The 16,807-nt window shown below is 43.1% G+C and overlaps 1 protein-coding gene across 1 annotated transcript in view; it reads left to right on the top strand.

Moving 5' to 3' along the window:
• The window catches only part of pkd1a (polycystic kidney disease 1a), a 262,592-nt gene that overhangs the window by 93,010 nt on the left and 152,775 nt on the right, over window positions 1-16,807 (top strand). Inside the window, exons 5-11 of the mRNA XM_073060211.1 lie at window positions 1,649-1,827; window positions 5,204-5,845; window positions 8,355-8,529; window positions 10,139-10,359; window positions 12,805-12,920; window positions 13,641-13,791; window positions 16,383-16,639. Coding sequence (XP_072916312.1) covers window positions 1,649-1,827; window positions 5,204-5,845; window positions 8,355-8,529; window positions 10,139-10,359; window positions 12,805-12,920; window positions 13,641-13,791; window positions 16,383-16,639 — 1,741 coding nt within the window. The remainder of the gene's footprint in view (window positions 1-1,648; window positions 1,828-5,203; window positions 5,846-8,354; window positions 8,530-10,138; window positions 10,360-12,804; window positions 12,921-13,640; window positions 13,792-16,382; window positions 16,640-16,807) is intronic.

Raw genomic sequence — 16,807 nt, 5'->3', positions numbered from 1 at the left:
AGTGAAGGCTTCAGCTTTCCACCCAAGTGCATAGATAAAAGGCAGCAGTCGCAAGTGGAACTTAGCAGTTTTATACACAACCTCCTATGCACAGAGTTTGCACTATCTCCCTGTGTTTGTGTGGGGTAATTGGTCATTGATTTATTATGGTCACTTTAGCAAGGTACACTCGGTGGCCATTTTATTAGGTACAACGGTGCACCTGCTCATTATTGCAAACTACATGGCAGCAACTCGGTGCATAAAAGCAACCAGACATAGTCAAGAGGTTCAGTTGTTGTTCAGACCAAACATCAGAATGGGGAAGAAATGTGATCAAAGTGGCTTTGACCTTGGAATGAATGTTGGTGCCAGATGGGGTGGTTAGAGTATCTCAGAAACTGCTGGTCTCCTGGGATTTTCAAGCACAACAGTCTGTAGAGTTTATAGACAATGGTATGAAAAACAAAAAAAAAATCCAGTGAGCAGCAGTCTATCGGCAAAAACACTTTGTTAATGAGAGTTGTCAGAGGAGAATGGCCAGACTGGTTCAAGCTGACAGGAAGGCAACAGTAACTCAAATAACCATGTATTACAACAGTTGGGTGCAGAGGAACATCTCTGAGTGCACAACAGACTGGATGAGCTACAGCAGCAGAAGACACAAGCAAACACTCAGTGTCAACAAGAAGAATGTAATAAGTTGGCTGTTGAGTAGAAGTCTGATAACTCCAGTTCAAAAATGCACCAACTTTATTAGCAGACACCAGAACTAGCTTGTTTTCCACGCTACAGAGTCAACATTACATAATATACCACAATCAAGCTCTGCAATATTTAAACTTTCTAATTGTCAAAGCAGACTCAACTGGAATTAGATTGCCCATTAATTTGTGATCCTACTTTGGAAGGAACAGTCATTTGTTTCTTCCCACCAATCTTGCGGATGGGATCAAAACTTTATGATTTCCTCCTTATAACGCTCCTTGTTTCTCCTCTAGCTTGTATCGGATTGCAGGAGAATGAGATGAAGGTGTTTCCTAGACATAGATGTTGTCAAAATTAATTTGGTCTTTCTCCAAAACTTCTTCAGATGTTTGACCTTTGCTGTCCCTGCACTATTTTAGTCACTGCAGTCACCTTTGAAAACTGAACCCACCATTTTTTAATCATTCTGCCTATGACACTGCTGGTGTTTAGGGGCAGCAACGAAGGACCTCCATCTCTTGGTTTTCACTCCTGTCTGTCATACAAGTTCCAGGTGGAGACTCAGGAATACCATCACACTCAGATGTAGAAGGATTCTTCATTGCTGGTCTGTAAGAGTTTTTCTTGACCAGTCAGCTGAACCCCTGAACATAGAGGACCAGTGGACCACTCTTAGTCTGGTCTCTACCCTTTGACCTGTTTGGCATGTGTGACTCAACCATGTGCCAAAGCACAAAGCCCTGTCTCCAGCCTACATATCTCTCTGGGTCATTGAGGCACACAAGCCTCCAGACCCTACAACAAGGTTGTGGCTCTCTTGGAGGTTATTGCTTATTTATTTAATATTATTCTTCCATTTTTCATAGACAAAAAATTTTTTAACACTGCTACAATTTGTATATTTCATAAAGTGAAAAGAAAAATCAATAATAGATTTCTTTTCATTTTGATTCATTTTCAGAAACTTGAGCTTTAATGAGTTTGTTTGTGACTGTAACCTTTCTTGGTTACCGAGCTGGATGAATGAGGAAGAAGCAAATGGAATGATCATTGTTGACAGTGAATTCGTTAAGTGTGCCAAACCTTCAAAGCTAAAGGACGTATCTGTGTTAAGTGTTAATTTTTCAAGCCTTTTCTACGGTAAGTACCGACATTAGCAATCTGGTTCTGTGGTGGGAAACTATTTCAAGATTGTGTGTCCAAATTGGTGATGATATTCTGAAAACTTCTCATGTACCAAGATCACATGAGTGGACATGGAGAGAATGGTTCCAATAGCGGGGAAGTCTAGGACCAGAGGCACAGCCTTGGAATACAAGGATGTCCCTTTAGAATAGAGAGGGGGAGGAATTTCTTTAACCAGAGGGTGGTGGAATTTATTCCCTTGGAGGCCAGGTCATTGGGTACATTTAAAACAGAGGTTCATAGGTTCTTGATTAACCATAGAACACTACAGCACAGTACAGGCCCTTCAGCCCTCCATGTTGTGCCGACCCATATAATCCTTTTAAAAAAGTACTAAACCCACACTACCCCATAACCCTCCATTTTTCTTTCATCCATGTGCCTGTCCAAGAGGCTCTGAAGTACCCCTAATGTTTTAGCCTCCACCACCATCCCTGGCAAGTCATTCCAGGCACTCACAACCCTCTGTGTAAAAAACTTACCCCTGATGTCTCCCCTAAACTTCCCTCCCTTAATTTTGTACATATGCCCTCTGGTGTTTGCTATTGGTGCCCTGGGAAACAGGTACTGACTATCCACCCTATCTATGCCTCTCATAATCTTGTAGACTTCTAACAAGTCCCCTCTCATTCTTCTACGCTACAAAGAGAAAAGTCCCAGCTCTGCTAACCTTGCTTCATATGACTTGTTCTCCAAACCAGGCAACATCCTGGTAAATCTCCTCTGCACCCTCTCCATAGCTTCCACATCCTTCCTATAATGAGGTGACCAGAATTGAACACAATACTGTAAGTGCTGTCTCACCAGAGATTTGTAGAGTTGCAACATGACCTCTCTACTCTTGAACTCAATCCCCCTGTTAATGAAGCCTAGCATCCCGTAGACCTTCTTAACTACCCTATCAACCTGCACAGCGACCTTGAGGGATGTATGGATTTGAACCCCAAGGTCCCTTTGTTCATCCACACTTTTAAGTAACTGACCATTAATCCTGTACTCAGTCTTCTGGTTTGTCCTTCCAAAATGCATCACCTCACACTTGTCCGAATTGAACTCCATCTGCCATTTTTCTGCCCAACTCTGCAGCCTGTCTGTATCCTCTTGTAATCTTCGACCACCTACGGCTCCATCCACAACTCCTCCTATCTTCGTGTCATCCGCAAACTTACTCACCCATCCTTCCGCCTCTACATGCAGGTCATTTATAAAAATCTCAAATAGCAGGGGTCCCAGGGCAGATCCCTGCGGCACTCCACTAGTCACCGACCTCCAGGCAGAATGCTTTCCTTCCACAACTACCCTCTGCCTTCTTCCTTTAAGCCAATTTTTTTTATCCAAACGGCCAAGGTTCCACTTATCCCATGCCTCATGCCTTTTTGGATGAGTGTCTCATGAGGGACCTTGTCAAATGCTTTGCTAAAGTCCATGTAGACCACATCCACTGCCCTACCCTCATCAATTTCTTTTGCTACTTCTTCAAAAAAGTAAGATTAGTAAGGATGTCAGAGTTTATGGGGAGAGCAAACAGGAGAATATTGTAAGGAGATAATAAATCATCCATGATTGAATAGTAGAGTAGACTGATGGGCCAAATGGCCTAACTGTGCTCCAATGTCTTATGATCTTACGGTCATTTTGAGCGGAGATTATCATTGATTAATAAGTAACCAACAGTAATTTGGACTTTTTAAAGGAAAAATGGATAAGTCTTGTTGCTTACTTACAGGTTGTAAAAAAATATAGTTCACTGCTTCATTTAACAGTAAAATTGATCGTTATGTATCTTTTTATTATGGATGGGGTTTTAAAAAATCAGGGGTAACACTGCATGCCATGTTTTGTGCACACCACGGGTTTGCCACTTGATCGTTATCAAAATTCAAGTTTCAGTTTTATTTATCAGGTGTACATCAAAGCACACAGTGACATACGGCATTTAGGCTAGCAACTAACACATCCAAGGATATGCTGGGGCATCCCGCAGGTGTCACCACACATTCCGGTGCCAACACAGCTTGCCCACAATGTTTGGCAGAACAACACAGAACACAACAAAACAGAAGAACAAGAGCAACTCAAGTCCTGTTCCTCCCTCCCTCCTACCTACGTCCATTCTGAGTTCCCCCAACACGTCCAGTGGACTCAGACCAGGGCTCACAGATATTGGGCTTCTACATCCCCTGAGGGTTGTAGAGATTCACAGACTGGGGGGGTTCCGGCCAACGAGTCTCAACTTCCAGACTTCAATTACTACATTATGGTTTAGCTTGAAATGTTAACGTGAGCTTCGATTCATCGGGAGCATTCAGGCTCACACAAAGCTTGCGACCCATGCATTCAAGAGATCTTTAGATGCAGGAAATCCAGAGTAAGACACACAAAATGCTGGGGGGATTCGTGCTGGGATTCATTTTTGAAGTTGGCTCCATTCATGAGGACAATCTCGCACTATCATAAATATCCTTGAACTGCATGGATGTTTCTGAAGGCAGTTATAAGTCAATCATGTTGCTCTGGGTCTGGAGTCAAATATCGACCAGACTGTGTAAAAGACAACAGATTGCCATCTCTAAGGGAAACCAGATGGACTTCCACTGCAATTCAGATGCTCCATGGTCATCAATACAAACGCTAACCATTTATGGAATAAATTTAATTTAAGTTTGCCCGTATCATTGAAGGCTTTGAACTTATGGTTACATATCATTCACCAGGGCCTCAAAATGGCTGAATACAGTGCTGTGCAAAAGTTTTAGGCACATATTTAGAGCCGAGGCGCCTAAGATTTTTGCACAGTACTGTATTTGTCACTGTGGAGTGGAGTTTGAGTTTGTTAATCTGGTTGGGAATGGCAAGGGTGCAGTGCCATGGGGAGGGTCGTGGGAAAGTTGGCATGGAAGGAGTGCCAGGGGTACGTGGAGTCACACCCAGCCCTGAGACACCGAGCAAGGTAATTTGATTCCATGCGGTTGGTTTATTGATCATTACAGAATATCTGTGGTGCTTATCGCTCCTTCCCCTCTCCCTTCCCCTTTTCCCAACCATGATTTCCCTTTCCCTGTCCCCTTCCCACTCTCAGTCCACAATAGAGAACCATATCGGAATCGGGTGTACCGTCACTCACATATGTCATGATTTTTTTGTGGCAGCAGCACAATGCAATACATAAAATTTCTACAGTACTCTGCAAAAGTCTTAGGCATCCTAGCTATATATATATATATATATATATATATGTACCTAAGACTTTTGCACAGTATTGTGGTCACCTTACACTCTAGATGTGTTTCAAACGAGCTTTATTCTGCAGTGTCTTGCCTTTTCTTTACAGGGTCTGAGCTTGTGGCCTGCTTGCCTGACAGACAGCCAGTAGTGAACCTGTCCTCCGTGATATCGCAGAACTCCAGCAGAGAACACTGTATTGAGCTCTGTTTTAATGAGGGTGAACCATACGCTGTCTTGGACAATGAGAGTCACTGTCTGTGTGGCTCTGAGTTGGAACCGGATTCGGTCCCTGCATGCACGCACGAGGCAGCGGACAGTGGGGTTATTCAGGTCTGTGGCTGCACTATCATAGAGCAAGCTTTCAAAGCTACAATTGCGAATTTTGCCGAACCTCGCACTTTCAGCCTTTTTGAGGCTGCCCGGTTGACTGTTAAAACTTTAGTTAACATTAGCACTTTCCAGTGGGACTTTGGAGACCTGTCACCACCCTTGAATACGAGCAGCCACACAGTGTTCCACAAGTATGGACTCCCGGGGACATACCTGGTCAGTGTTGCCTTCTATGTAGGCAAAAAGCTTACCTCACTGCACGTGGAGATAAACGTCACCACTCCCCCAAGAAGGCTGGAGATGATGTGTCCTCTTGTGGTCCAAACGAACCAAAGCATAGACGTTAGGATCTACAACTGGGATAGCAACAGTCTCACTGCATCGTGGAGTGTTACATCTAACAATGACACAGAAAGAGGTAAGTAATAAAGCTAATCACATTAACTAATTCCCTAACTTCAGTCTCCAGCTGAAGCCATTAATGCTTACTTTAATTATTTTAATTCCGGCTCTTCAAGCCATGTCACCAGGCAATCCCGCAATTTAACCTCAACCTAATCGCGGGACAGTTTACAACGATCGATTATCCTACCAGTCTTCGGACTGTGGGAGGAAACCGAAGCGCCAGAAGGAAACCCATCGGGAGAACGTACAGAGAGTGGCAGGAATTGAAATCGGGTTGGCTGTACTGTATGGAGGTGTTCACAATGGGATTATCAGCTGTGTAGTTTGTTCAGCCGAGTGTCATTTGAATAGTCATTATAAGAAACCTGGCATTCCAGATCCCCTGCCCCTTCTCCATTCAACCAGACTGAGTGGGCATAATCTTAAAATTACTGATAGACCTGTAATGAATGGGTTAGCATAAAGCTTTTGTACGTTCCCCCCGTGACTGCCCCAGTTTCCCCCCACGTTCCAGTGATGTATGGGTTAGAGTTAGTAATCCGTGGGAATGCTATATTGGCGCCACTTGTGTGGCAGCACTTGGCAGCTGTCCCTAACGCAATCCCCAGACAGTGTGGGACTGTGACGCGAACAATGCAGTTCACTATATGCTTCGATGTACAGGTGACAAAAAAATCCATTCAACCAGGTTGTGTGGGCATCAGTTTAAAGTTACTGATGGACTAGTTCTGAATGCAGATTCAGTTTTAAGGACTGAATCCCCATTCAATACTGATCCAAAAGTTTCCTGTCCTGGGAACCACTGCTTTCTCAAGACGGAAAACCCTCAAGTTTTGACTGTACATACATACAACCAAACAAAACAATGTTCCTCCGGTCCACAGTGCACCCACAAACGTATATCACAGCACATAAACCAAAATATTACCACAAATAAGTGTATGTGAAATGCACAGCACAGATAAACAGCAAATAACTCACTGCCCTGGTGATAAGACCTCGGTGGTGGCAGGGTATTCATTAGTCTCCCAGCCTTTGTGAGGTCTAATTTGGAGTATTGTGTGCAGTTTTAGTCACCAATGTGCAGGAAAGATGAAAATAAGATTGAAAGAATGTAAAAAAAATACAAGGATGCTGCCAAAACTTGAGGACCTGAGTTATAGGAAAAGGTTGAATAGGTTAGGACTTTATTCCCTAGAACATAGAAGACTGAGGCAAGATTTGATAGAGGCATACAAAATCATGAGGAGTATAGATAGGGTAAATGCAAGCAGGCTTTTTCCACTGAGGTTGGGTGAGACTACAACTAGAGGTCATGGGTTAAGGGTGAAAGGTGAAAAGATTAACAGAAACATGGGGGGGAATCTGCTCCACTCACTGGGTGGTGTGATTGTGGAACAAGCTGCCAGCACAAATGGTGGATGCTGGGTCAATTTCAACATTTAAGAGAAATTTAGATAAGTACATAGATGAGAGGTATGGAGAGCAATTATCCTGGTGCAGGTTGATGAGATTAGGCAGATTAAGGGTTTGGCATAGACTAGATGGGCCAAAGGGCCTGTTTCTGTGCTGTAGTGTTCTATAAGTTTATAGATTCTCCCAGCGTTTAGAGCCTCTCAAATAGTCCACATCACAATAGAAATCCTAACCTTCTTTCTGAAAAACCTGGATAGAGTGAATGTGAAGAGGATGCTTCCATTGGTAGAAGCATCCAAGATCCAAGGGCACAGCCTCAGAATAAAGGGACCTCCCTTTATAATAGAGATGAGGAGGGACTTCTACAGCCAGAGTTTAGTGAATCTGTGGAATTCATTGCCACAGATGGCTGTGAAGCCCAAGTCATTGGGTATATTTAAAGTGGTATTTGGACATTTACAAAGACAGGTGTGTAAAAAGGGTCATTGGAGACCCGAGTCACCCCAACCATAAACTGTTCCAGCTGCTACCATCTGGGAAACGGTACCACAGCATAAAAGCCAGGACCAACAGGCTCCAGGACAGCTTCTTCCACCAGGCCTTCAGGCTGATTAATTTATGCTGACACTACTGTATTTCTATGTTATATTGACTATCCTGTTGTACATAATATTTATTATAAATTACTATAATTGCACATTGCACATTTGAGCAGAGGCATAACATAAAGATTTTTACCCCTCATGTATGTGAAGGCTGTAAGTAATAAAGTCAATTCAATTCAATTCAATTCTGGAGTAGCAAGGGCATCAGAGTTTATGGGGAGAGGGAAATTGAATCAGTGATGATTGAATGCCAGAGCAGACTTGATGGGCTTAATTGCCTAATTCTGCTCTGATATTTTATCATTATACCTGAGTTCAAGTGCACTAAAGTTATGTTGCAGTTCTATAAAACCCTGGTTAGACCGCGCTTGGAATAATGTGTTCAGTTCTGGTCGCCTCATTATAGAAAGGATGTTATATAAAACCCTCAACACTTATCAAGGCCACATCTCGATGTTAGAGATAATCCTAATTTGCCTTGTTATGTCTAATTCTCCACAGAGACTCCATTTTGTCCATTAGGTGGACACTACAGCCAAAATCACTGTTACGTACTGGTGACAAACGTTTCCACTTGGCACACGGCTCGTCAGTTCTGTCGATCTCACGGCGATGGTGACCTAGCAACAGTGAAGAGTCCAGAAATTCAGAATTTTATAGCAAATCTTACAGGATGGTAAGCTTCCTACAATCCTTTGACAAGGCTGGTATTTTCTCAGAGTTTCTCTGGTTTAAGATTTTTTCCATTGATTGATCTTCATGGCGTTCACCTGCTTGGGTTTTGCAGCACAGCTCTCTGGCCGACAATCTTGTGCTGGTATGTTAGCCTACTCTAAAATTAATCTAACCCTTCCCTCCTACAAAGCCTTTCCTCTTTTCAATAGATGCTGCCTATCCTGCCGATTTTCTCCAGTATCTTGAGTGTGTTGCTCTGGATTTTCAGCATCTGCAGAACTTCTCGTAAATAAAATCCCATGTTCAAAATAGAATGGTCCGAGAAAAGAAACCAGGTTAATAACTTTAAAATTAGCCACCTCAGTAGAGCCATCTCTTATATTCTGCCTAGGTAGCCTCCAACCTGATGGCATGAACATTGATTTCTCCTTCTGGTAATTTTTCCTCTCTTCTATTCCCACTCTGGCCTCTTACCTCTTTTCCTTATCTGCTGATCACCTCCCCCAGTGCCCCTCCTGCCCTTTAACTTTCCCACTCAGCTGACTTCACCGATCACCTTATAGCTAGCCCTCCTTTCCCTCCCCACAACCTCTTAATTCTGGCATCTTTCTCCTTCCTTTAAGTCCTAAGCAAGGTTCTCTGCCTGAAACGACGACTGTTTATTCTTTTCCGTAGATGCAGCTGGGCTAGCTGACTTCCTCCAGTATTTTGTGTGTGTTACTCTAAAGTGCAGGCAGACATTAAGGTGCAAGGCCTTTTCAATGTAGATTGTGAGGTCAAGCATATTTTACTGTATGACCTCTCTTCAATAATCTTAAGAGAACAGGAGAGAAAGTGTCATTGAGCCTGATCGTACATGCTTTCAGGCTTTTGTATCTTCTGCCTGGTACGAGGGAGCGGAAGAAGAGAGAATATTTGGAGTGGGATTGATCTCTGATTATGCCGGCTGCTCTTTCCAAGGCAGCATGAAATGTAGAAAGTGTTCACGGAAGGGAGGCTGTGAAGTGCTGAGCTGTTCCACAATTATCTGCAGTTTCTTGTGGTTTTCGGCAGAGTAGCGGAATGAGCCCAATACATCATGGGCATGTCCCTCTCCTCCATCGGTACTATCTAGAGGAGGTGTTACCTCAAGAAGGCAACATCCATCATCAAAGATCCCCAGCATCCAGCCATGCCATCTTCTCATAGCTGCCATTGGGCAGGAAGTACAGAAGCCTGAATTCCCACACCACAGGTTCAAGAACAGCTACCTCCCTTCATCCATTTGGTTCTTGAACCAGCCTACACAACTGTAATCACAGACCCAAGAGGTTCTGCAGATGCATGAAATCTTGAGCAACATGTACAAAACGCAGGAGGAACTCAGCAGTTCAGGCAGCATCTATCAAGGGGAATAAACGGTCGATGTTTCTGGCAGAGACTCTTCATTGGGACTTACGGCTGATCGAGGAAGAAGCTCGGATGAAATGTCTCATTTGCCTTAGCCGGCCATGATGTATACAAACAGGTGCATTGTTAAAAATTGGTGAGGGTTAACGGGAACATGTTGAATTGTCTGCTGACTTTTTGTGCCTTCATGATTGATTGAATGCCCATTTTTCTTGTTGCAGCAAGCATCCTGTGTGGATAGGTCTCAGTGATACTGCAAGTGCTGGAACACTGCAGTGGGTGGACGGGTCTACCCTCGAAAATGATCAGGACTGGTTGCCTTGGGAACTAAACATGCTAGTCGATGGAACATGCGTGTTCATGAATGCAAGCCGTGAAGGAGAATGGCAGGCAGACCTGTGCACTGCGAGGAAAAGTTTTGTTTGCAAATACAAAGCTGGAGGTGTGTTTATAAAACGATGAAACAGCTTCTTCTTAGCAAAGCACCAGTCCAAGGAGTCTGCATTAAAATGTGTTCAAATAGGTCAGGGGTCTTGGTTAGAACTTCGCTGTAGCTTTCCTCCCAATATCCTCAAGGTTGCATTGGAATGAGCTGCGGGTTTGCAGGCAGGTCCAGGGGAAACCATTTGCCAACTCTCAACAGTGTACACCTGATCTTTCACTCTGCCCCCTGATCTCTCCACGGAGTCCAGCGACATTTCATGATTCATGTTTCAAGTTTCAAGTTCAATCATTGGCACTCAATCATACATGTGTGTACAGCTAAATGAAACATCGTTCCTCTGGTGCCAAGGTGCAATACACAGTACATACTGCATAGTCACACGTAGCACATATAGCTCCAATCCAGCACATAGTTACCAAATAATATTATTGCAAGTCTCTGAGTGACATGGCCTGAAGATTGATGGGTTGACATAAAGAGTGACGTTCATGTTTATGTAAGACTGTATAATGTTACCGGCACTATTATAATGAAACAAGCAGTCGTATAAATATGTAAAAGGGGCTGGTTACACTTCATATCCGGTCCCTCAGCTTTAGATTTTGTCTGATTCTGCTCATTCATTGGAAGGGAGTCACTGATCTACATTAAACATTGAACATAGGACATTACAGCACCGTAGAGACCCTTCGGCCTATGATGTTGTGCCAACCTTTTAACTTACTCGAAGATGACCTAACCCTTCCTTCGCACATAGCCCTCTATTTTCCTCCATAAGAAAGGCACTTTGCAGGATTGAGACACAAGAGATTCCGCAGGCACTGGAAATCCAGAGAAACATGCACAAAGCAGTAGAGGAACTCAACAGGTCAGGTAGCATCTATGGAGAGGTATCGACAGTTGACCTTTCAGGTTGAGACTCTTCATCAGGACAAGAAAGGAAGGGGGCAGAAGCTCAAGTAAGAAATTGGGGGGAGGGGATGGCAGGTGATCGGTGAGACCAGGAAAGGGGGAAGGTGGGTGGGTGGGGAGGAGGGGGATGAAGTAAGAAGCTGGGAGGTGATAAATGGAAGAGGTAAAGAGCTGATGAAGAAGAAGTCTGATAGAACAGGACAGTAGACCATGGAAGTGAGGAGGGGAAACAGAGGGAGGAGATAAATACATTTATCATTAATAATGCAAATTGATGTCACTGGTCATGACATTTGACCACAGTGGAAAAGCCTTAACTTTCCAATCCCCTCTCCTCCATGTACCTATCCAATTCCTTTTAAACATTGCTATTGTATCCTCCCCAAACACTCCTTCCAGCTCATTCTAGGTCCTCACTACCCTCTGTGTAAAGCAGTTACCTCTCAGGTTTCCTTTAAATCTCTTCACTCTTATCTTGTATCTGTGCCCTCTATTTTTGGACTCCTCAACTCCCATCAAGACAATAACCATCAACCTTATCCATACCCCATATTTCTTCTTCGTGAGGGGTATGTGAGTCTTTCAGGGGTTCCCATCCAAAGCAACTGTGGTGACATTCATGAAAAAATAACCACTGGAAACCCAACATCACTTTCCTCCAGTAAGCCTGCAGCAAGGCCTAGTGCTCGAGGGGCTTAGCAATACTGAGAGTAAACAATGCCCATAGATATGCCTGCACCACCAATTAAGCCACAGTTAAATTAAGTTAAATCAAACATAGTTCAATAAATTTATGACTGAGATGTGTTTGGACTGTGGGGTGATTGTTATGGGGAATTGGCAGGAAAGTTAAGTCAAGTTTATTGTCATTTAACTATATACATGTATACCATCAAATGAGAGAAAGTTTCTCTGGACCGGGGTATAAAGTACAGTAGTATACGTGACATACGTAACCCATAATAACTTATGAAAGTAAGGATGAAATCTATTGATCGATTACACAGAAATGAACTAACTAAAGTGCATAAATTAAATATTGTCATTGTCAGGTATCTGTGACTCTTTGAATACAATGTGGCAGGGATTTCAGAAACCTAATTGTCTGACGGAAGAAACTATTTCTCATCGTGCCTGTTCTTGTCTTTATGCATCAGAGTCTCCTGCCTGTTGGTAGAAAGTCAAGCAGACTGCTGGCTGGATGGGTGGGATCCTTAAGGCCCTGCCCTTAAGGGAAAGTGAATTTACCACCCTGAGCAGACCGGGCACGGTTGGGCTCAATGGCAGACCAGCCAAGAAAAACCAAACCCAAATGGTCTAATTCTGTTCTACTGTCTTATGGTGTTACAGTCTAACATTTGTTGCTATTTCTCATGGTTAATTATTGAAAAGTTTGAGTTGTATCTTTGAGCAACTCGTTTTCAGATTGGAAACACCTTTGTTTTATTTATATTATTGTATACAGTTATCTTATGGACAATTGCATACTCTTCACTGACTAATGTTGTCCTTGTATGTTTTGTAAAACAGAGAGGATTCCTGGAGCTGATTATCTTCTGGTGGGATTGCCAGTGTTTAGGACACACTTACCAGTCAGAAATATCACTGTCAACAACAACATCCCACCATCTGTGGGGCTGGGGGAGGTAAGTGACAGTCTGACTATGGTATGGTTGGCACATGGGTTACCTGTGGTGTCAGAGGGTCATGTAGATAAATACATCTCATCTGCAGGTAGGTACAGCCATTATCTGCCTGTACTTCTATGCCCTGAGTATAGGCAGAGACTGAAGACCACGGTACCCATAGAGGGGAGCAAGAAGTATGGACAATTGAGGCACTGAGTGTATCTGTACAGTCTTCAGCAGCTGTAGCCCATCCACAACAAGGTTCAATGTGTTGTGCATTCAGAGATGCTCTTCTGCACACCACTGTTGTAATGCATGGTTATTTGAGTTTTTGTTGCCTTAGATCACATTTCCTTCCCATTATGATGTTTGTACTGAACAGCAATTGGACCTCTTGACCATGTCTACATGCTTTTATGCATTGAGCGGCTGCAACATGATTGGCTGATTAGATACTTGCATTAACGAGTAAGTGTACAAGTGTACCTAATAAAGTGGCCACTAATGAAAGACACTGCCCAGAAGAAGGTAATGGCAAACTATTTCTGTAAAAAAAAAATTGCCAAGAACAATCATAGTCATGGAGAGACCATGATCACCCACATCATAAGACATGGCAGATAGCGAACGAATGAACTGGATGTATAAAAACCAGAAACAGGGAAGGGAGATGAATGCATTTTCTTCATCTGTGGCAAATCACTTTCTAACCCTTATGTTTAAATATTTGTCTTGTAGCTGATGGTCTTCCCGGGTCTTTGGTTCAGTCATAAAGGGAACATTTCAGTGGTTGAAATGGCCACACAAAAGTTGAACCGCACTGTGCAGGTGAGGTTTCGGATCTACCGACCAAGATGTGCTGGAACAGACCTGCACCTTGTGACACCAGGTAATGGCTTAACAATGGGAATTATGGCATGGAAAGTCAGAATTCCCTCTCATCATTCTGGAACTATGGATAATTCCCAGCGCTGTGATAGACCGTTCAGCCTACGTCTGTGATGGTCGTGACTGAGCTACCCAACCTTGCGCCAAATTCCCACACCCAATCCTGTTAGTCACACCTCCTCAAATACAAGCTTTTCTGCCATTAATGGATGGTAGTAGTTAGTTGGAAATATTTCGGAAAGTGTGTAGCTTGTATGGTTGATGCTTGGGTTGAGTTGTTCTCCGATCTTGGCTATCTACCTGCAGCAACCCACTGACGATGTCTCCTCGCATGGTGACGAAACGTTTGCAAGTAAATTGCCAGTAGCGGTTAGCGTACTGTTATTATACCAGTGACCCATGTGCAATTTCACCGCTGTCTGTAAGGAGTTTATACATTCTCCCTGTGAATGTGTGGGTTTTCTCTGGGTGGTCCGGTCTGCCCTCCCACTGTCCAAAGGCGTCTTGTTTGGTAGGTTAATAAGTCAATGTGAATTGTCCCATGATTAAGCTAGGATTAAGTCGGGAGATTGCTGGGCGACCTGGCTCAAAGGACTGGAAGGGCCTATCCCACGTTGTACTCAATCAGTTAGTCAATCAATCAGTCAACCAATCAATCGATCAAATTCCAAAGATGTCTGGTTTAGTAGGTTAATTGGTCACGTGAGCATAATTGGGTGGTGCAGGCTCATTGGGCTGGAAGAGCCTGTTGCCAAACTGTACATCGAAATGCATAGAAAATAAAAATCACCCTTTCAGGCAGTTCCACAGTCTATCAACTTTTGGATGAAAAATCTTTCCTCATCTCTTTGTTATTCTTCTATCGCTAACTTTAAACACAATAAATAGCATAGGTTGCTAGAGGAAGTCGCTAAAGCTCATGGATATGAACGTATTAGCAGGAAAAAGTTCAAAGTTCAAAGTAAATTTATTATCAATTACATATCACCATATACTCCCCGAGATTCATTTTCTTGTGGACATATTCAATGAATCCATAATAGAATAATAACCATAATAGAATTGATGAAAGACCACACCAACTTGGGCGTTCAACCAGTGTGCAGAAGACAACAAACTATGCAAATACAAAAAGAAAGAAATAATGATAATAAATAAATAAATAAACAATAAATATCAAGAACGTGAAATGAAGAGACCTTGACAGAGAGTCCATAGGTTGTTTGGAACATTTCAATAACTGAAGTTGAGTGAAGTTATCCATTTTTGTTTCAGGAGGCTGATGGTTGAGAGGTAGTAACTGTTGTTGAACCTATTGGTGTGAGTCCTGATGCTCCTGTACATTCTTTGCATGCAGGCAAATGGGATTACTAGCTTAGATGTGAATTTTGATCAGCATGGACAAGTTGGACCAAAAAGCCTTTTGCCATCCTGTGTGACTCTATGACTCCCCACAGATTCTAGTCTTAATCAAAAATGAAAGTCAAAAGTCAAAGTAAATTTATTATCAAAGTATATATATGCCATCATTTACTCCCCTGGGATTCATTTTCTTGCAGGCCCACACAGGAAAATAAACAAATACAATAGAATATATAAAAAGCGAAACATAAACCAAGACTGACAAACAGTGTGCAAACAAAGGCAAAATGCGCAAATAAAAAATAAAGAAATAATATTGAGAACGTAAGTTGCAGAGTCCCTTAAAGTGAGTCGGTTGGTTGTGGAATCAGTTCAGAGTTGAAGTGAGCAAAGTTTTCCATGTTGCTTCAGAAGCCTGATGGTTGTAAGGTAATAACTGTTCCTGAACCTGGTGGTGTGGGACGTAAGACTTCTGTACCTCCTGCCTGATGGCAGCAACAAGATGAGAGCCATACCCACCGGTCCAAACTTTAGGGCCAATTTTAACCAACTGACTGCTTGGGAAAACAGAGGGACAGAATCTGCAGAGTGCACCAGTGGTCAGGTCTGACCTGGGACACCAGAGATGTGAGGATACAGCCCTGTCCATCACAGGTAACGCCCTCCCCACCATTGAGTACATTTCTACACGGAGCGCTGTTACAGGAAAGCAGCATCCATCATCAAGGACTTCCACCATCTCTTCTCGCTTCTGCCATCAGGAAGAAGGTACAGGAGCCTCAGGACTCACACTACCAGGTTCAGAAACAGTTATTACCCCTCAACCATCAGGTTCTTGAACAAGAGGAGATAACTTCACTCACCCCCAATATTGAACTCTTCCCACAACTATGGACTCACTTTCAAGGACTCTTTATCTTACGTTATCGATATTTATCGTTTATTTATCTATTATATTTTTCTTTTTGTATTTCTTTGTTGTCTTTTGTGCCTTTGTCTGTTCTGTTGTGTGCAGTTTTTCATTGATTCTGTTGTGTTTCTTTGTTCTTACTGTGAATTCCCACAAAAAAAAACAAAAAAGAATCTCAGGGTTGTATGTACTTTGAAAATAAGTTTACTTTGAACTGTAACCTTTGATTTTTGAGGCTGTAGCACTGTGCTAACCTGTTTTAAGTTGAAATGTATTTTCCAAAGTTCCTTCTGGAACCATGTGGCCATTTATTCTTGCAGACAGTGAAGAAGTGTGCATCTCCTTTGCTTTGTGCCTGTCTCGAGCTCGTGCCAACACGACTCACGGCTGTGCCGGTGGGTCCAAGTGGTGCGCGGCGGAAGATGCTTGCTTGCCATTCAAAGGGCCCTGCAGCTCCGACGTCTTCACGCGGTGCCCCAACTTAAAGCCGCCGCGCTTCAACAGAAGCCATCCTAATTACGACATTGTGTCCGAGACCACCTGGATTGTGCCTGCGGGCAGTGGTGCCCATTACGTGGTAAGATAACCTGCTGCTTTCGCCGTCAACGTCATTTCTGCTTCCGTTACTAGGGTGAGCTGTTAACTGGTTAACCTGGTTAACAAAATGAACCAGCTGTAGATGGACAAAGATGAGTGTGCAGAAGAGGTGTACCAGGATTCTGTATTAAAAAGAACAATTTCCCAT

Source organism: Hemitrygon akajei, chromosome 11 (genome assembly GCF_048418815.1).
Source record: "Hemitrygon akajei chromosome 11, sHemAka1.3, whole genome shotgun sequence".
Lineage (NCBI taxonomy): Eukaryota > Metazoa > Chordata > Chondrichthyes > Myliobatiformes > Dasyatidae > Hemitrygon > Hemitrygon akajei.
This window is presented reverse-complemented; position numbering and strand designations above follow the sequence as displayed.